Source organism: Podarcis bocagei (genome assembly GCF_964188305.1).
Source record: "Podarcis bocagei genome assembly, chromosome: 5".
NCBI classification, from domain to species: Eukaryota; Metazoa; Chordata; class Lepidosauria; order Squamata; family Lacertidae; genus Podarcis; species Podarcis bocagei.
Genome location: NC_138129.1, coordinates 27,705,142 through 27,727,325, shown reverse-complemented (window position 1 = coordinate 27,727,325; position 22,184 = coordinate 27,705,142). Strand labels below are relative to the sequence as shown.

Sequence of the window (22,184 nt, the reverse complement as noted above, 5' to 3'; positions counted from 1 at the left end):
GAATTACAGAAACTGCCACTATAAAAGAATCACTGTCTCCCCTTATCAAAAGCTTTCAGCTGGACTCGAGAATGAATAGAAGCTAGAACTTAGTGATAAATTGTATAAGAATTGTTTCAAACAGCACAATCCATATTTTGCAAGTAGGGCAAGAAGAAATGAAATTGTTTGTACCTTGACATTTGTGCAATGCTATACTTGAGGGGACTATTCTGGGGGTGAAAACATGTATTCAGATTATGCCTCAAAGCATAAAGGTTGCAGATAACCTTTATGATTACTTTGTTGCTACTACTGATGTGCCTTCAGAAGCAGTAAGGTGAAAACTGGTGGGTCTTGAATGGGGAGACCTGAGTTCAAATCCTGATGCAATCATAAAGTTTACTGAGAAATCATCATGGCCCAGGATCTCATCCTAACCTCTCAGAGTTATTTTGAAGACAGAATGAGATTAAACCAAGGAATGGGGCTTTGAACTTCATGGACGAGTGCTATGATAGAATTGTGATAGATGACAGATAGGCAGGCATTTGAGCAAGACACCAGTGTCTTGGTTTGCGAACTTTACCTCAGTCTAAGAACGGAATCCAAACAGTGGAAAGGCACCGGCGGCGGGAGGCCTCATTAGGGAAAGCGCGCCTCAGTTTAAGAACAGTTTTGGTTTAAGAACAGACTTCCGGAACGGATTAAGTTTGTAAACCGAGGTACCACTGTACAGTGTTACATTTTTGACATGTTGTCCACTAAGATAAACCCTTCTGTATGCTCCTGGACACCAACCAAAGGTAAAATTTTGCACTCCAGATATGTAGCCCCTTTTCGAGCTGTTGCCTAAATTAACTTCATGCAATGGAAAGCTAACTGTAGGATACTACAGTTTTAAATCCTGGTGGCTGGTTCTGCTTGCTTGAGGATATGTAGCCTGTACATTTGAGCCAAAGTCAGTGGCAAAACCCCAACCCCACTCCCCCTATGGTACCCCGTTTTCCACTTTCCTCTTTCTACTTTTGGCAGGATGAAGAGTCAGCCCGTGTAAGACAGAAACACTGTACATGCTACTCAGTGCTGACCAGCTCCCCTGCTTTTGATGTACAAGTGATCAGTTGAAAGCTAAACTTTTAAACATGTTTCTTTATTTAGTTTGCTCTCCACAAGGGACTATGTAGTATTTGACTGAAAGATCAATTCTTTCTTTTTCCCTTGCAAAATGCATTTTGAAGTGGTAATAAAAGTTTGAATGTCTGATATCATTACAATTGTGTGTGCACATAATGATAATGGTTGGAAATGACAGGCATACAAGTTTTGGTAATTTTATTTTCTCTCTCTCTCCATACACACACACACACACACACACACACACACACACACTAATGGTAAGAAAGGAAAGGGAAAGAAGTTCAATCCAACCTGCAGGCTAAGCCTTAAAACTTGGGGGGGGGGGAGAAGGATAGTATAATTGTCACTAACTAAATAAGGGTTACATTTTAAGGTTGCCATGTTTCCAAAAGTAAAAAACCTGGAGCTTTTTGAGGCATATTCAGCATGATTTAACCCCCATCGCCCGATTTCCAAAAAAATAATCCAGGATGCCATTTTCAGAGGCACATTCCAGGACATTTCCTGGAAAATCAGGACTTATGGCAGCCCTATTATATTCATTCTAAACAACACAGTATTTTCTTGTTTCACATTAAGCCCAACATGATGTTTTGCTTCTACCAATTTTGCTGCCAACTGCTGCATCCACATTTCAGGCCTGACCACTGGTTCTGTAGTACAAAACTCTGCCTAGTCAACATTAAAAAAAAATAAAAATCCAACATCTCCTTTGTTAACATATTTTGTGGTTAGCCTCTATAGTAGCGGACTGCTTTTCAGGCTGGCCTGTTGTGGTGGTACAACAGAATTGCCTTTGCCCACCATAGTCTTGAAACAGGCTTTGCAATGCTTCAAGAACCTGCTAAAAACTGAGCAGAGAGCAGAGCCAGATGAAAAACAACCTATACTTGAGTACAATGGCTGTTCCTTGACTCCAGTTCTCTATAGTTATCGTGGGCCCACACACAGCCTTAAGCTATGGGGAACATAGGGCTTTTTCGGCTATGGCTCCGATCTGGTGGAACGCTCTGCCACAGGAGACTAGGGCTCTGCGGGACTTGACATCTTTCTGCAGGGCCTGCAAGACAGAGCTGTTCCATCAAGCCTTTGGCCAGGGCACAGCCTGACTCCCTCCTGTGGCAATCTTCACAGAACTCTAGCCCAATGGTTGCCATCAATTTGACTTGAATTAATTTTATAATTAAATGATTTTAGAATGTTGTATTATTTTATTGTTGTTAGCCTCCCTGAGCTTCAGCTGGGGAGGGCGGGATATAAATAAAAATTTATTATTATTATTATTCATTAGCATCCAGTGTGCTGGCACTAGGAATAGAGGGGAGAGGAGAGAGAAATTTAGTTCAGTTTGCATTTAAAGGCAAACCTGCATAATAAATGCAATTTCAAAATTCACACCGCTCTGGATTTTGCAATGCAGTTATCCAGCCAAGTAATGTGTACAGAAATGCTTATGTTAGCAACTGTGTCCCCCCCGCAAAATGCATAGATTAATGAAAATAATATACAAAAAATGCATTGGGGGGGGGTTGCTTGTAGAAATGTGCATATGAGGAAAATCCACACTGAATGCTAATGAATTTTAATGAGGACATTCAAAAAAAGAAGAATAAAGAAAACCAATGTGGAAATGTGGAGTACTGAAGTTAATATTGGAATGAGAAACTTAGAGAAAGGAGAAATGAACAGATTCATCCGTCCCTAACATGCACACACGTTAAGTGCATTTAAACCTGGTGTGGGCACATGGGTACATAAATTCTTCATTCATGGCTTCTGTCACATATAAATTAGGCCTGAAAGCTGGTGAGAGTGAGGAAGCCAGACAGCCCCAAATCCCACAACCCTGTCACAGTACATTGCATTGTGACTATGCTCACCTCCCCAACTCCATTAATTCCTGAACACTTTACAGTAAAGCTACTCAAATCAAGGAAATCTGAGGAATATGCAAAGCTTACTGCCTCATATACTTCTCTCCTTGTGTCCCTATTTCTATGGGGTGTCTCGGAATAGGTACTCATCCATGTCATATGCTGAAAAGCCAGAGAAAAGTGATGAAAGTTAATTATAGAAGTTATAGCTTTGGGGTAGAGAAAGAAAAGTCAGACTCAAGGTTACCACTTTGGTCTTTCTTTTGTGACATTTCCACATGTAGCCAAAGTAATCCTACGACTTTTAGAAGAAGATGGGAAGCTGTTTTGCCTCAAAACTGATTCCCACTATTGGCCCCGCTAGCTCAATAATGTCTTCACTGACTGGCAGACTCCAGGGTTTCAGGCAGGAGTCTTTCCTAAACTTTAGGTAAAGGTAAAGGGACCCCTGACCATTAAGTCCAGTCGTGGCCAACTCTGGGGTTGCGGCGCTCATCTTGCTTTATTGGCCGAGGGAGCCGGCGTACAGCTTCTGGGTCATGTGGCCAGCATGACTAAGCCACTTCTGGCGAACCAGAGCGGTGCACAGAAATGCCATTTACCTTCCCGCCAGAGCGGTACCTATTTATCTACTTGCGCTTTGACGTGCTTTCGAACTGCTAGGTGGGCAGGAGCTGGGACCAAGCAACGGGAGCTCACCCGGTCGTGGGGATTCGAACCGCTGACCTTCCGATAGGCAAGTCCTAGGCTCTGTGGTTTAACCCACAGCCGCACCCGGGTCCTAAACTTTAGACACAATCAAAACCTCTGCTTACCGTCCTTCCATTACATTCCATCACAGCAATTCCATTTTAAAAGGAGCTACTTTTAAAACAGAGTTGGGGAAATCATCCTTCTTGGCCTAGATCCAAACCTATTTTCTTGAAATAGGATCCTACAGATTTTTATTGAATCAATTGCTTCCAAAAAATAATGCTTTGAACACAGCCACTGGCTGCAATCCACTAAACATTTACTCAGAAACCATGCTCATGATGTCTCTCTGATGTGTGCGGAGGTAGCTGCACCTCATCACCTCATGTCATAGAATAATTTTCCTGTCTATTTCATAATATGTGGCTAATCTTCATTCACTGTTCCCATGTTCCACTATGTTTCCACCAAGACTTGCAGTGGGAGAAAAACAATTAATAAGCACTTTGTACAGCACTTGCACCTAAGTGCTCATAGCTCTTCAAATGCATTATCTGGATGCAATCCTTATAATAACCTTATAATTAGTAATATTATCTCCCAGAGGAGAAGGGGTCTGAAACTGGGAGAGAGCAGCTTGCCAAAGAGCGCCTAGCGAGTCCATAGCAGAAGCACGATTAAAAATGAATAATTCAGGATCCACAACTTAGTCAATTGGCCATTATGCTGCACCAGCTCTCCTAATACTCTTCAAGGTTACAACTCATAAGAACAGAGGAAGCTATTTTATATTGAGTCTTCCCATTGGTTCATCTATCTCAGTATTATCCACACTCATGAGCAGCAGCGTTACAGGATATTGACGAGGGATCGCCCCAATAAAAAGCAGGTGCTCTACCACTCAGCTAGACCTTACGAGACCTCTATTAACCTATTCCATAGATCCTGTATAATCTTTCTTCTTGACAACAGGGTTTTGTTTCTGTTATTCATTACCTTTTTATCTTTCTCTCTCATCAAAACACTTAAATCGGATGCCTAGTTTTCCACTTATTGGAACTTTGAGAGCTGTTGGTGAGCAAAGGGTGTGGGTTTTTTGCAAACATGTGTTGAGGGTTATAGACAACTGGTGAGAAAACAGATCTGCACAAGGACACACATATAGAGAGAGTGAAGTCCTTGCAGAATGATGGATGGCAGTGTTCAATGAAGCAGTTCTATTGCTAACTTGCATTTCTATTGTCTTTGGGGGGTTACAGACATAGATACTGTAGATAGGTAGGTAGGTAGATAGATAAATAGATAGATGATAGATAGATACAGACATACATACATACATGCATACATAAAGGTAAAGGACCCCTGACCATTAGGTCCAGGCGTGACCGACTCTGGGGTTGCGGCGCTCATCTTGCTTTATTGGCTGAGGGAGCCGGCGTACAGCTTCTGGGTCATGTGGCCAGCATGACTAAGCCACTTCTGGCGAACCAGAGCAGTGCACAGAAACACCATTTACCTTCCTGCTGGAGCGGTACCTATTTATCTACTTGCACTTTGACGTGCTTTCGAACTGCTAGGTTGACAGGGGGCAGGGACCGAGCAACGGGTGCTCACCCCATTGCGGGGATTCAAACCGCCAACCTTCTGATCGGCAAGTCCTAGGCTCTGTGGTTTAACCCACAGTGCCACCCGCGTCCCTTACATACATACATACATACATGATAAAGTGTCAAACATAAAGAGCAACTGGAAACCAGGTGCAATGAGATAATCACATGTATTACAGGGATGGGAAAAGTACACACTAACATTCTTGGAATCTGCCTTCAACAGCAGAGAAAAAGGTATTGCATATGACCTACTGTCTGTAAAGAGACACCAATTCACCAAAACTTTGGATTAATCATCATATTTATATGATAAACTACTTCTAAATAATGTTGCTAGCAGCTTCCAAGAGTTTCTGCAAAATTCCAAAGGAAATTGAGATCAGAGAGGTATTACAAAAAGTTTTTATCTGCTATTATGGGGGAAAGAAAGAAAGCAGAAAAAAGCAACACAGGCCTGCTGAGGAACAAACAATTTGCATATTGTGTACCGTTGTGCAATTCAATACTAGCTTCAGGCTACCAAATAGGGCAGTAAAGCACACACTAAGTCTGATTTATGGGATCTAAGGATAGATAACCCAAGAATTTTCTGCTATTTGCATCTGTTTCAAATGCATACACACACACTTCCTGCGGCAGACTTACTAGAAAATACATTGAAAACAAACAAGGTTATAATCTGCCCGAAGAAAAGGCAAAGGGATAGACAGGGCAAGTGCAAGAAACCTTAACTCTAATAGGACACACCAGTTTACTGTGCCCTGCTCTGTAAGCTCCTCCCATCAGTGTTAACTACTATAATACTTATCTGCATAAAGCCCAATTTGTTCCCCAGACATTTTGCTAGTAACACAACTAGTGATAGCAATGACATATCCCATGAAGGTTCCTATTAAGTAGTGGGTTGACATAGCAGCCGGCACAGCGATTTCTTCAAGTAGCTCTTTATTAAGATAAGCTGGAATAGAACTGACTGCGAACAGCTCAGCCGGCCTGTATTTATAGGCAGCCGGCTGTCAACATTGTAACCACAACAGCTCAGAGTTCCCGCCTAAACTAACTGCCGCGGACCTGAGTGAAAACTATCTACAGACCTGAGTGAAAACTATATACAGTATCCCCCTGTTGGCCCAGGGTGAAACTACACTACATAACACCCCTCCCCACCGAGATAAGGCGTTAGTTACAATCGTAATGGTTTCCTTATATACAGCACTACGCGTAATGGTTCAATTAGGCACAAAAGCATATCGGTTACATTTCCCATACTTAGACCAACAGTGATACCTGTCCAACCACGTAGTCCTTTAAATGAGTTGGGCGCTTGGAAACTCTGCCAGACCGCCGGGGACTGGTAGCCAAGTCCGGAGGGCCACACAGTTCTCGCTGAGGCTGTGGTGCGACCCTAGGTGGCGTTGGAACCAACTCCCCTGGATCCGCTGCTGTGGGTGGAGCCTCCGCAAGTGGAGTGGTCTGAGTCTGTTCTGAGACGGCTTGGTTCGGCTCCACGCTGGCAGTTTGCGAGGGAGGTGTAGGTGGGGCCTCGCCATCTGTACGTGTCTCTTCTGGAGCCGCAAGCGCAGTTGGGGGCACCTCGGTAGTGTCTAAGTCGCCAACCCTGCGCCTAAGCTGGTCTATGTGCCGTCGCCACAAACGTCCGTCCTCGAGTGCCACCTGGTACGAGCGAGGTCCAGTGACTCCCACTACTGTGGCTGGCACCCAAGGGATGTCCCCCACATAGTTCCGGGCAAAGACCTGGTTTCCTGGGACAAATGACCGTGGTGCGTTGGCACAGCCTGGGGGTTCAGCCACGGCAAAGTCTGGGTGTAGCCGGTCGAGCGGTGACCTGAGGCGGCGGCCCATAAGCAGTTCAGCAGGACTCCTCCCTGTGGCCGCATGAGGAGTGATGTGTTGCACGAACAAGTATTCGGCGACCCGCTCATGCCAGTCTCCCCGATCCAGGCGCGCCAATGCCTCTTTTGTCGAGCGCACCATTCTTTCCGCTTGCCCGTTGCTGGATGGATGAAAAGGTGCCGTTAGGGCATGGTGGATGCCCAGTTCCAAAAGATACCGCTCAAACGTGCCTGACGTGAACTGCGGTCCGTTGTCAGAGACAAGGACATCAGGACACCCATGCGTTGCAAACAGGCCTCGCAGCACCCGGATGACAGCTTCGGTAGTGGTGGAGGGCATCAGGGCGACCTCCAGCCATTTGGAATAGGCGTCCACCACTACCATAAAGGTCCGGCCGTGAAAGGGGCCAGCCAGATCAATGTGCACCCTCGACCAGGGTGTCTTTGGCGTCTCCCAGGTGTGTCCCTTAGCTGCCGGTGGTGCAGGCCTCGACTCTTGGCACGCTTGACAGGCGGATACCCAGGCAGTGATGGCATCGTCCATATTAGGCCACCAGACGTAACACCGAGCCAACGCCTTCATTTTGACAATTCCCGGGTGGCCAACGTGCAGAGCCTCCAGGACGCGCTGACGGAGTCCCTGGGGAATCACGACGCGGTCTCCCCACAGCAGACAGCCGCGATGAGCTGAGAGTTCATGTTGTCTGGTTGCGAAGGGCTGGAACTCTGATGCAAAAGGCCCTTGTGGCCACCCCCTCCACACCCAGTTGAGCACCCGGCTGATGGTGCGATCCTGGGCAGACGCGGAGGCCACAGTGGCAGCCGATACAGGCGCTGCCGGAAGATCCTCAATCAGAAGGAGCGATGAAGCTGGAGCCGGGTCTTCCACAAATGCTGGAAGAGGGCAACGGCTGAGGGCGTCGGCATGGCCCATCGATTTCCCCGGGCGATGGATGAGCCGGTAGTGGTAGGCAGCCAGGAAAACAGTCCATCGCAGCATGCGTGGTGAGAGGACCGGTGGAGTTGGACGATCACCGGCGAGGAGGCCCAGGAGTGGCTTGTGGTCAGTGATGAGGTCAAAAGTCCTGCCATAGAGGTATTCATGGAACCTCTTCACTCCAGCCACAAGTGCCAATGCCTCCTTGTCGAGCTGGCTGTAATTCCGTTCCGTCGGAGATAGTGTCCTGGAAAAGTAGGCGAGCGGTGCTTCTCTTCCATCTGGAAAACGGTGACTAAGGACAGCACCGATGCCAAAAGGTGAGGCGTCGCAGGCAAGGACCAGCGGCCTGGATTCACTGTACTGTACCAGCACACTGTCTGAAGAAAGGAGAGCCTTGACCGCGTTGAAGGCCGCCGTCTCTCGATGACCCCAGGCCCAAGGCGTCTTAGTGCTAAGGAGTCGGTGAAGAGGCTCAGCCACTGTGGCTTTGTGGGGCAGGAACACGTTATAAAAGTTCAGCAGCCCCAGGAATGCCTGCAACTCCGTTTTGTCCTTTGGGGTGGGGGCCTGCTGGATAGCGCGGATCTTGGATGTGGTTGGATGAAGGCCGGAGGCATCGATAAGATAGCCCAGGAACTCTACCTGTGGAACGGCAATCAGGCACTTCTCCCTCTTTACCTTGAGCCCGGCCTCCTGGAACCTGGTCAGCACGGCACGGAGGCGCTCGAACAGCTGCTGGTGTGAGTCTGCAGACACCAAGACGTCATCAAAATATAGTACCACGCCCGGAAGCCCTTGCAGGAGACGCTCCATAAGGCTTTGGAAGATGCCAGGAGCCACACTCACCCCGAACTGCAACCGGCGGCAACGGAATGCCCCCCGGTGGGTGACGATCGTCTGGGCTTCAGCAGTGGCATCATCGACTGGCAGTTGTTGATAGGCTTGGGCAAGGTCCAGCTTAGCGAAGACCTTACCCTCACCCAGGGAATGCAGCAGGTGTTGGACAACAGGAACCGGATAAGCGTGCTGCTGAAGTGCCTTGTTGATTGTGCACTTGTAGTCAGCGCAGATTCTCACCGACCCATCTGGCTTGACAGGCGTGACGATGGGGGTTTCCCACTTTGCGTGGTCAACGGGCTCCAAAACTCCTTGGGCGATCAGTTTGTCCAGTTGTTCGTCCACCTTAGCCTTGAGAGCAAAGGGAACCCGGCGTGGCTTAAGCTTGATGGGGGCGACTTGTGGATCAAGGCTAAAGGAGATGGGCGTACCAGTATATTGTCCCAAGGTGCCGTCAAAAACCTCAGCAAAGTCTTTGACCAGACCCTCAGTCTCTGCGTTAGAGATGCAGTTGATGCCGGTGACTTCCAGGCCGAGGGCATCAAACCAGTCTAGCCCTAGGAGGCTTGGCCGCTGACCTTCGACCACCACCAACCGGAGCAGGCCCGAAAAATCCTTGAAGGCGATCCGGAACTGGCCAACGCCTACCACGGGAATATCGTTTCCCTGGTAGTCTCTCAGGTGTACGCGGTGAGAGTCGAGTTGCCTTTTGGATACTCTGGGTACCAGTCTTTTGATGGTGCTCCATGACACGACGGACAGGGCAGACCCGGTGTCGATCTCCATGTCACATGGAGCTTCTTCAATGAGCACCGTGACGTTCAGCTTGCGTCGCGTAGACGAGTCGGTTTGGCCTATCGTGGTTCCAGACGGGCAGCGGCAGTTGGTGAGAGCGAAACAATTTTCCTTGGCAGACTGGAGTGAAGACTTGAACTTGCGAGTCGATGAAGGGGGGGTGTCAGACGGAGCCGATCGGCAGACCTTAGCGATGTGGCCCCTTCTGGAACACCTCCTACAGATAGCGTCTCTGAATCGACACTTGGCACGGGAATGGTCGCCTCCGCAGCCAGCACATTCCGGTTGGCTCTTGGACTTCTGTTGGAGCTTCCTGCGCTCCCGCTTTGTCTGGTGCACGTCATCGTCTTCACTGGAGGATGCCTCATCACTGCTGGCCTCTTCATGATGCACCGGAACTGGCCCCCTAGCAAGACGCGGGCTGCTGGACTTGCGGATCTCCTGGGCGGAGCGTTCAGCAGCTTCTGAGGCCACGGCCTCCTCAATGGCTTTCTGTAGCGTGAGGTCTGGCTTGGCTAGGAGACGCCGTTGCAGATGGATGTCCCGGACCCCGCAGACGATTCGATCCATCAGGGCATCGTCTAAGTCTCGGAACTCACAGTGCATTGCAGCCTGTCGCAGGGCGGTGGCGTAGTTGTTGATTGACTCCCCCTCTGCCTGGTTCCGGTGGTAGAACGCATGGCGGGCAGCAATCTTGGACGGCTTTGGTGCGTAGTGGTTGCGGAGCTTCTCTTGGATCGTGTCCCATGGTGTTGCCTGGACTGCTTCAGGCGCAACCAATGCTCGGGCCGTCTCAAACACCTCAGGCCCACAGAGGCTGAGGAATAGGCCCCGCTTCCGATCCAATGATACTGCTGTCAGCTCGTTGGCTTGGAGGTAGCAGTCGAACCGAGCGAGGTAGGAGTCCCATGACTCAGAGGCTGGCGCAAACGGCGGTAGAGGCACAAGTGAAGCCATGATTCCGATGCCGGCGTGAAAGGCGATGGATGGAACACAGTGCTCTAGCCAGAACAGTCAGCTCTGAATTGGTTCTGCCCAGTGATTTCGCTCAGTGATTTCGCTCAGTGATTTCGCTCTGTGATTCAGCTCAGTTCAGAGGCTGGCCGCATCTGGCTGTGCTCTGATGTCCATCCATCCCATCCTCGTCACCAGTATTAAGTAGTGGGTTGACATAGCAGCCGGCACAGCGATTTCTTCAAGTAGCTCTTTATTAAGATAAGCTGGAATAGAACTGACTGCGAACAGCTCAGCCGGCCTGTATTTATAGGCAGCCAGCTGTCAACATTGTAACCACAACAGCTCAGAGTTCCCGCCTAAACTAACTGCCGCGGACCTCAGTGAAAACTATCTACAGACCTGAGTGAAAACTATATACAGTATCCCCCTGTTGGCCCAGGGTGAAACTACACTACATAACAGTTCCCCCCTTCATCTGTCAGATCACATAAAGGTTTTCCTCCCTTCATCTATCCTATACTATGAGTGCATGGCTCTAAACTAATTTGTTGCAGAATATTTACTGCTCTAAATGCCTTTCAATATCAGAGGATCAAGGACAGAATGAGGTCTGCGGTACAGGCAAATAACATGAGACAAATAACCAGGGAAGCCTCAGAAAAGGAATCCATCCATTCAAGACAGACAGACTAAGGACAAGTCCCAAAGAGGATGCAGAAGGAAAGAGGGTGGGGGACAGGTGGTCCATGGGCAGCCAGGGACAGACGGTCAAGTTGTTCTGGTTGCCAGCATTAAATATGTCTCTTGCAGCTTTGTTTTGTAGAGGCTCCTGTTAGGCTAATACCTGTAAAAAATTCTGAAGATTCTTAAGGGAAGTGGTCCATATTGTATCTCATTCTTTAGCTAAGAGCTACTTGCCAGTGGCGTGTAGCCAAAATGGCTAATGTACACACACACACACACACACACACACACACACACACACACTGCATACGACATGAAAACCACATACAGAACATACAGTATATACCACATACTAGCCACATATACAGCACACACTCACATATGTACACTTGCCACACAATCAGACAGACACATATTCAGAGAGACCCCTCTCTTCTGCTAATTGGGAGGGAATGGGTTCTCAACAGCTTTTTTCTTCCCCTTGGCAGTGCTGCCATGGGATTGAAAAATGAAAAGCAAACCCCTATTCTTACCTTAGAAAAGTTTCTCTTCTGCCTCTAAAAGGAGCACCCTTCCTGTTTCCTCAACTTTAAGGTCTTCTTGCTACGGTGTCATGAAATTCTCAGACTACTGCTCTGGTAATGGGTTATTCATCAATTATGAAAAATCAAAAGTCCTGGAGTTTGAGAAGAGATTCTCCCCGAGTAAATGGGTACTGGATGGTCACAAACTAGCGCAGACCAAATTCTTCCGGTACCTAGGGCTTCTATTCCATCATTCCAGTTCCTGGAAACATCATTGGCAGACCGCCTATCAAAAGGTGGACGTAAGCAAACTGGCTATACTTCCATTCTTTTAGACAAAGGGAGGCCATTATGTTCCATCAGCCATTAAAGTATTTAATGCAAAATCTGTCTCTCAACTCCTCTACGCCTCAAACATCTGGTTCAATGGCTCATTCTCCAGGTTCAATGGCTTCCAGGCAAAGTTCCTCCGGTTCCTCCTACAAGTTCCAAATTGTGTTCCAAATGAAATACTATTTTTAGAAACAGGTGAATGTCCTCTATCAACTAAAGCATGGTGGGCTGCCCTGAGATACTGACTCAAGATCTCAGTCTTTGGCCTAGGGAAGGGGTTACTTCCATACCTAAACAACGAGAAGTTTACCAGCTCATGGATGAAAATTATGGTTAGAAAAGCCACTTTGATTGGTATGCTACCTTCTCTCCTGTAACATCTGGGCTATGATACCACCCTTAAATCTCTGAGGCAAAGGCTCTGGGACATATCACATAGTGATCTCTGATCTCAATCTCATGTTATCTGTGGCCCATTAGCAGTAGGAATTCACTATGGGTTCAATATTCAGGCACCTGCATATCTTAGAAATTTGTCTGTACCAACATATTGGCGTCTTTTCACCAAAGCCAGATTAAATATATTCCCATCAGAAGTGTTAAACGACAGACTGAGAGGTATCCCTTATCAAAATAGGATCTGTGGATGCTCTCAGGACGTTGACTGCATGAGGCATATTTTATTGCATTGTGGACAATATGATCAAGCTAGGGAACTATTGATTAAACCACTATTGGTAAATCAGCCAGGTCAAATTGAAGTCTACTATACCAAATATCTTCTAGATGATATCACAGTGGCCCTGGCAAAGTTTCTTACAGTAGTCATACGAATCAAAGATATAATAACAATAATAATAATAATAATAATAATAATAATAATAATAATAATAATAATTTATATCCCGCCCTCCCCAGCCGAAGCTGGGCTCAGGGCAGCTAACAACAATAAAACAGTACAAAAGTACAACACAAACAACACTCTAAAATCATTCATTATAAAATTAATTCAAATCAAGCCACTGGCAACCATTGGGCCAGAGCTCCGCGAAGATTGCTGAGGGAGGGAGTCAGGCTGTGCCCTGGCCAAAGGCCTGGTGGAACAGCTCTGTCTTGCAGGCCCTACGGAAAGATGTCAAGTCCCGCAGGGCCCTGGTCTCTTGTGACAGAGTGTTCCACCAGATCAGAGCCACAGCCGAAAAAGCCCTGGCTCTAGTTAAGGACAGCCTAACCTCTCTGTGGCCTGGGACCTTCAAGATGTTTTTATTTGAAGACCGTAAGTTTCTCTGTGGGGCATACCAGGAGAGGCGGTCCCGTAGGTACGAGGGTCCTAGGCCGTATAGGGCTTTAAAGGTTAAAACCAGCACCTTAAACCTGATCCTGTACTCCACCGGGAGCCAGTGCAGCTGGTATAGCAGTATATAGATCAACATACCCATGACTAAACAAGTAAGGTTTCAGTCTCCCTTCCCTGGGGGGTTGTCTGTATGAATCTGTATTTTATTCTGAATCCATGTTATGGGTAGTTGGACCACAATAAAGATTATTATAGGGTGTCATGCCATGCTGTTCTTGAGCCCTAAGACCTTCCTACAAGCACTCCTTCCTGTTTCCTGAACCCTAAATTCTTAGTGCAAGGGGTGCCATGCCAGAGGATGTCTTCTTCTAAGGTAAGAGGAGGTGCCAGATTTTGGCAGAGGGTTGGTGGGCTATGAAAAGCAGCTTTTCAGGCACAGATATGCTGAAACAGATGCTTGTATTTCATGCAAAACCTGAAGGCTTATCTTCACATTAAGATTTTAAGGTATGGCCATGTTTCTGCCCCTATCCCTCTTACAAGGTGCTTTCTTCCCTGAAATCATAATGGGCAACATATTTCTATCCATCATCAATTACCTGCATGAAATCTATCAAGATCCAAAGGGCTACAGATGTGATAACTTACACATTTAAGTTCCTGAATAAAATTTGCATTTTATTTTATTGTTTTTGGTCCATGATGCCCAAAATGATAGTCGAGGGCATGTTACTTTTATCAAATAGTGAGCCTTTCATTCAAATTATCACTTTCATGTTCCTGGGTAAAATTCAAACGGGCATGTTTCAAAATTATGCTGCTGCATAGTCATTTAAAAACCTCTATCACCTGCTCACAAAGCCAAGTCAATTTATGCTAATTCCTAAATTAATCTTCTCCATATACTCATCTCGGTTGTTGCTTTAATCTGTCAGGCAAGGGAATAATGATGCAATACCAAGCTCATCAGTCCTGGTAGAAGATGAGGAAAAAGTGATAGCCACACATACCAATGTACAGTAGCAACTGGAGTAGATTTTGATTCTTTCACTATGTGAACTACTCTTCACAGTTTTTTCCATGGAACACATTCTTTTGATTAATTTTTTGACATGGGTATGGCTCAAAAGGGCACAACCATGCATTTAAAAATCAATGTGGAAAACGGCTTGACTTGTTCTCATCAAAAACATGCCTGTTGTCAGAGGCAGCTCTAACTAATAGTTTGGCTTCCAAAAATCCCAAGCACTTTACTTTAAACAAGCCTTTACAACCTCATTTGCAGCATGAGAAGGGGGGAAATGGCTTAGGGTGAATAGCTCAATTGAAATAAAAAGTACAACTGAGCATAATCAAGCTCCATTCTACTTCCACTGTTGAACGCTGCCAGTGAAGATGAAAGTCTAGATTTTTGTTCGCCTCTGGGAATTAGGTACATTTAAAATTTCTATGCAACTCATTTGCACCTTTCTTGGATCAACAGGCTGCCCTTACATTTCATGTGCTGAACTCTGCTTGTATGTTGTATCAATACCAAACCTTTACAGAAGACCCATCAACATTACTGAATGAAGGCTGAGCAATTTACCACTTATATCTTTCTTAGCACAGCTGTTAGAAGCTCTCTTAGGTAGAGAAATCCTAAGCTCCTGGAGAGGGTAGCTGAGGAGCTGCTGGATGCTGAGAGTTCAAAGATGGAGGAGGATATCTACCAAAAGATAGTTACAGAGGCAGAAAGATCTGCCACCATTGCAGCTCTGCCATCAGAGCAGCAGAGGATGAAAGTGGGCAAATAAAAAAGTCATTGGAACTGCAGGATCCAAAGCCTTTTAGTTCCCCTAATATATTGTCTAAAAGGAAGGGAAACCTTTAAACCATGAAGCTGGTTTAATTAATCTTCTCCTTAATTCGGGAAGAGCCATAGCTCAGTTGTAGAGCAGCTACTTTGCATGCAGGAGGTCCCAGGTCTCTCCAAGTAAGGCTGGGAAAGACTCCCGTCTAAAACCCTGTACTACTGCTGTTGGTCAGTGTTGAAAATACAGTGGTACCTTGGTTCTCGAACTTAATCCGTTCCAGGAGTCTGACTCCCAAAACGGTTCAAAAACCAAGGTGCAGCTTCTGATAGGCTGCAGCAGCTTCCAGCACTAAATAGGAAGCCGCGTAAGCCACATCACACATTCAGCTTCTGAAAAACATTCACAAACTGGAAAACTTACTTCTGGATTTGCAGTGTTGGGGAGCCAATTTGTTTGGGAGCCAAGCCGTTCGAGTACCAAGGTACCACTGTACTGAGCAAGATGGTCTAATGTTCTGACTCAGTATATGGCAGGTTCCTTTGCCTTCTGAAACCATTGGGAGGTGGAATGAAAAAGAAAAGCAAGTAGAAAAAAGAGATAAATGTAAAGGTAAATGTAAAATGCAACCCCTCCATCTTGGATGGCTCTAGCCCAGCAGGGTGGTGAGTCTTCTGCCATAGGATTGCTCTGCCTTTATAGTGACTTATAATACCGCAGGGACATGGGTAGCACTGTGAGTTAAGCCACAGTGCCTAGGGCTTGCCGATCAGAAGGTCAGTGGTTCGAATCCCCGCGATGGGGTGAGCTCTTGTTGCTCGGTCCCATCTCCTGCCAACCTAGTAGTTCAAAAACACATCAAAGTGCAAGTAAATAAATAGGTACTGCTCCGGTTGGAAGGTAAACAGTGTTTCCATTTGCTGCCCTGGTTCGCCAGAAGTAGCTCAGTCATGCTGGCCACATGACCCGGAAGCTGTATTCCGGCTCCCTCGGCCAGTAAAGCGAGCTGAGTGCTGCAACCCCAGAATCGGTCACAACTGGACCTAATGGTCAGGGGTCCCTTTACCTTTACCTTTTATAATACCGGTATTCATAAATGAAACATACAGGCAAGCAACCTGTATGTTTGATTGGCATGTGACCACCAATGCACACACCATTTGTAGCATCGAAAGGGGGTTTAACAAGGGTGGAATGGGGCAGGGCAGGCTTACACGTGCTTCCCCGGTGAGCATGATGACCCAGAATACAACCCCCGCACAAATGGAGAGTTGCCTATAATTTGTTTGCTTCCCTTGTACAGAAGGGGTCTGTAGGGCTCACTGAATAGCCATTGCAGTTCCACTTCACTTCTTTTACATAAAATGTTTCCTACTGAAGGATAGCCCACCACCACCACTTCTGACTACATACAAATTAAAGTTAGCACATTTGTTAGCTCCTGTTTCTAACTCAAAATTAAGTAATAGCACTGTGTAAATGGAAGATATGCTACCAAGGAGACCTGGCTGAATCTCTGAGCTACCAGCTGCAGCTAAAGAAGTCTAAACACAGTATCAAATTATCCTTGGGGATTTTTGTCTTAAAAAACAAAAGAACGTCTCCTTAATGGCTTTACAAAAGGTGATTTGCACTATTTGAAACTGTGGGCATCTTTCCCCCACACTCAGGATGCGTAATTCAAATGCTGAGAAGATGAATAGCGAATTGATTGCTGTTGTTAGTTGAGGATGGATGAGCAAAGGGGGGAAAATCAGAATCAATAGTTAAAAAACAATAATACAGGGCATATACTAACAATGGAATTCAAAAAGAGAAATGTCAAAGTTTTCATGGGGGAAGGGGAGAGATTAAGTGCTCAGAATATTCTCAAGATGTGACAGAAATGGAATGTGCTCACCCTTCTCAGTGAAGTGCATTTTATTCATGTCCAGAAAGCAATGGTTTCGTCTGCAACATTCGTACAAATTATTTATAATTAAGCACATGGTAACTCATGGGAACAGGATTACTACCATTAGATCCGACTCTCGTTGTTACCTATTCAATAGTTTAGATTAAGGAAAACCACATTCTAAATGGGGGGGCAGGGGAATCTGTCAATTTCAGTTTTCAACAGTGTCTGCAAAAATATCTGAGGGTTGTTGTTTCTTTGTTTTACAGAAAGGTCTGCATGGAGATTCATACACATTTCTCCTAACATACACCTTTTATACACAGTTATGCCAGTATATGCACAGAGAGTGGCCTGCCAGCCCCTGCAACTTTATCTTTGGATCTGATCAGGAAATGGCTATGTTCCAGTTTGCATATTGTTTAAGAAACTATAAATGAACTAGGTTCACCTATAAATGAGAACTGAATCAGATTTCTCTCCCATTCCTAGAAGTTTCTCCGGTTACTATTTGTGCTGCATGTGTGGTCTGTGTGCACATAGTCTACATGTGTCGTCTATACATGTGGCTACATGGCCACTAATACATGGCCTTTGAATGGATGTCTTACTGTCAATGCGGCCTTCCTCCTGAAAAATGTAGCCACTTCATTCTAATTAATAGTATATGAATCTGCTCTGGGAGTCTTTTGGCTAATGAGTGCAGTACAGTGCTATAAATGAACAGGAATAATCAGTTGAGACACAAATTATTGCCCTACTATTTTTCAAAAGACGTGTAAATTCACCTTGAACTTTCAGAATCTGGTGTGACACAAATTGAAGTGAATGAGTAAAATAAAATTATGTTCTGCTCCCTTCTTCCCTCTCCCTATTATTTCAAGGTCAATCCCAGCACTGGACTGCAACAGTCTGTGGCAGAGTGGGGCAGTGTGTTTGGCTGTTAACCAGAAGCTTGGTGGTTCAAGCCCACACAGGAACAGCTGTGAGCAGGATTCCTGCATTGGAGGGGGTTGGACTACAACACTACAATTATATGATTCTGTGATGTAACACTTCACTGCAATGACCAAATAAAAGCAGACATAAAGGAACAGCTCTCCCTTCCCCAAATCAAATAACACCAGAGCTGTCCTTAGATGTGTGAATTATCTCAGGAACACAATATCCTTTATGGACGCTTAAACACACACACATGTGCACACACAGAGGTGGAACGGAGCAACCTCATTGCACAGCACATCAAATCCACGATTTGCTTCTCATAGCAAACCATACATTCATATTCAACTGGCTGAGTCACATTTCTTGAAGCTGAAAATACAATACTATAGCACTCAACCCTGGGGGATAAACTCTCATTACTGTTGCTTAACCTGCGTGGAAAGCGATGCTGGTACAAAAGGTTTCATGAAAATGTGGAGGGCCTTGATTATTATTATTATTATTATTATTATTACAGTCCAACCTTGGTTGTCGAATGTAATCCATTCTGGAAGCCTGTTCGGCTTCGCCTTCTGAAATGTTTGACAGCCGAGGCATGGCTTTTGATTGGCTGCAGGAACTTCCTGCACTCAAGCGGAAGCCACATTGGATGTTCGGATTCCGAAAAACGTTTGAAAACTGGAACACTTACTTCCGGATTTTCGGCGTTTGGGAGCCAAAATGTATAGTAATGGAGGCATTCAGGAGCCAAGGTTTGATGGTACTCATGAAGCAAAATCTATCTAACTAGCATCCTTATTTCCAATTGGGGGGATCATATAAGTAGTGATAAACGGATCAGTGGCTATTTCCAGTCCATGTCAAATTTGCATAAATCTGTCCTGTATTAATTTGCATTTTTAAAAGTCCTTACAAAAATGTTATTTAAATATTGTTTCATCACAAAATAAACACTTACTTAGTAGTATGCCTTGAACAACTAACAAAGTCATTTTATAACTTTGTTTTTTTTATGGGTTACTGGGAATATTAAGCCTGTGAAGGGTAAACCATAGTGGCCAGAATTATTTGAGGGAAAGAACGTGCTCCAAATGTGCTTTACAGGTGTAGTGTACACGCAGCCCAGATTTCAAGTGTTTTAAAATGTTTTGCTTTTTCAAACAATTAGATCTTGCCTATTCCATTTTTAAAGAAAGCACACAATCCAACAAAGAAGGTAGTTAACAAAGCAACACTTCATTATGCATTTAAAATGCATAATGATCCCCAAATTGGGCATAATTGTAAAAATACAACAATATTTACATAAGAAACCCAAAACAAAACAGAATGCCAATGAAAAAAGAAGCTGAAGGTCTTTCTGAAAAGTCATGCCATGTCTCTACCAGCTTCCTAAAGCATTACAATGGCAGGGCTTAGCACATCTTGCTTGCCAAAGCATTCCACTGCTACAGAAAATGGGCAGCCCTGTTAGTAGTCAGCTGTGTCTCACCAGACTGAAGGATCAGGGGAATTTCCTTAGATAATTATTGAACATGTGAGAAGGAAATGGTCCTTAGGAAACACATAGGCCAAACCCATGAGGGCTTTAAAGATAAATACCAGCATATTAATTTGTGCCTGGAAAGTTAGAAGGGGAGAGAGAGGGAGAGAGGGAGAGAGGGAGAGAGGGAGAGAGAGAGAGAGAGAGAGAGAGAGAGAGAGAGAGACTCCACATGCAATTTGTGAATTCTTGAGTGAAAGGAGTGTAGACTCCATTCTAACATTTAAATAAAAGTTTAAGAAAGGTTGCAATCTTTAATTGAGTGTTAGATTAAAATTTTTAAAACTTTATCATCAAATGAATTAATTAGTCAGTAGATTTTTAAAAAAACTTTTAAACAATTACTTATAAAACTGCCTATGAAAGTATTTAACCCCCTTTTCTCTCTTTCATAACAAATAATATCTCTTCTAAGGTGATGCACACGTCTATGACATGTGAAATAGATAGATAGATTCAGATCAATAGATTCAGATCAATAATCAACTAAAACCCATAAGGTGATACTCAATGGTGACTGTCCACTGATGGAATCAGTAGTAAAGGGGGAAGACAATTTCCAGCGATCCTTCTGTAGTGCCTGTCTTAATCTGTTGCAGAGGATAGGAACCCTTCTGAGAAAAAAATAAAGGAGGGTATGGGGTACTGCAGGAGAATTGCCAAAAATTACCTCCATCTCTATTTCACTGACAGTTTTAGTGGTAAGTCACCTTAGATATCACCCACACAATGAATTTTCTTTAATCAAGTTGCTGCCCCAATTCAAAAAAACATTTGAAAATGACTTCAGTTTTTTTGGCATAATGCTGATTCTTAAATTTGCCCCAATTGTGACCATTTTGTTTTACATCTTCTCCAAAGTGAACACATTTCCCCCATTTCACATCTATTGCCATGTATTTCATGCAGGATTTTCTTCAACAAGAGAAAAGGAACATTTTACTTCCCTTCTGCCTTTGTGCACTTGGGTGAATTGAGCTTGCCTTGATCTACAGATTTAGAGACGAGACTGTCAATTGACCTAGTCTTCAATTACAAACTAATATAATGTATATCCAAACACATCACTGGAATTTAATAAGCGGCTCTTTGGGATTAGGCAATTCCAATTTGCTTTCATTTCAAATTCTGTGCAAGCACATCATTACAAATTTGATATTACCCTCACCAAATTAGGTCTTTTCGGAAGCACTGATCCATACAATTACAAAGGGACAGCAGTACTTCATTAGACTAACCTCGCATCAAGCTCTCACAAATTTACCTGATCAATAAGAGGATGGAAACAAAGAAAAGTAAGTCTTGGCAAAATAATACTTGATCTGCACTTAATTATCTTGACCCCCCCTTTAAAAAACAACAACCAAAAAACCAGCAATGTCTACCACAACAGCTTCTCCACCTCCCCCATCTGTTTACTCTCGACATAAAATCTATCAATGTCTTGACTCCTGGGTGTTCATCACTTCATCACTGTTTACAGCTCACATTAAAGCAGCAGTTCTCAACCTGTGGGTCCCCAGATGTTGTTGGACTACAACTCCCATCATCCCTAGCTAGCAAGGCCAGAGTTCAGGGATGATGGGAGTTGTAGTCCAACAACATCTGGGGACCCACAGGTTGAGAACCGCTGCATTATAGCATTACAGTTGCAGCAACAATGGCCAGCTCTTGCCTTCTCTATCTAAGGATAGATGTCCGCAGATACTTTCACTCAAAAGCTAGTACTCCTTCTGCACATATTTGATAAATATCAGTAGCATTAATAATAAATACCCATTTGTTATTTGTTGGTAATATTTTAAAATTTCAATTCTAAAATTATCCTCAATGTTTCTAAACTGCACCTTCATCTAAAACGTGGATTCCAGGATGATGTCCGTAAAAATCAAAGATCAATACAATATTTAAAATGTATTTTAAAAAGTAAATTGACTTAATAAAATCTGGTACTCTAATTATGGTCACCAAGTACTTCCTGTTCATGTTCATGAGACTGAAATTCAAGGACTGAAATTTGCTTGGTGGGTCGTGTTTTCCCCCTCTTAAATGTTTTAATATTGAATTCATTGGTCCACTGTCAGAGCTCTGTGTCCTGCGCAGGTGCTGAAGACAATACACATGTATACACACAAACTTCATTAGCTGCCACTTACCTTTCACTATTAATTCTGCATAGTTTGAAACTCCTGATCCACCATCTGAGCGGATGACACATCGGTATTTACTGATGCTGCGCTGAGAAGTGTCAGCTACGCTGACCGTAGCAGAAAAACGTCTATGGTTGACGACTCTGGTGACCATTAAAGCTGTGTCTCTGCCATTCCACTGCTGTCAAATCAACCGGAGGGGAGGGGAGAGAGAAAATATGATATGATCATGCAAGATGATCATTTAATTCATTTATGCTTCAGTCTTCATCGTTTTTTATTCATACACAAAATTAAGGGAATCGTCCCCTAAATAATTTTCTAAGAAATTAGCAAAGCTCAA

At 44.6% G+C, this 22,184-nt stretch overlaps 1 protein-coding gene across 17 annotated transcripts in view; it reads right to left on the bottom strand.

Moving 5' to 3' along the window:
- The window catches only part of PTPRT (protein tyrosine phosphatase receptor type T), a 614,745-nt gene that overhangs the window by 337,130 nt on the left and 255,431 nt on the right, over positions 1-22,184 (bottom strand). For all 17 annotated transcript variants that reach the window (XM_081195978.1, XM_081195992.1, XM_081195980.1 and 14 more), the window contains exon 6: positions 21,848-22,022. In XM_081195978.1, coding sequence (XP_081052104.1) covers positions 21,848-22,022 — 175 coding nt within the window. The remainder of the gene's footprint in view (positions 1-21,847; positions 22,023-22,184) is intronic.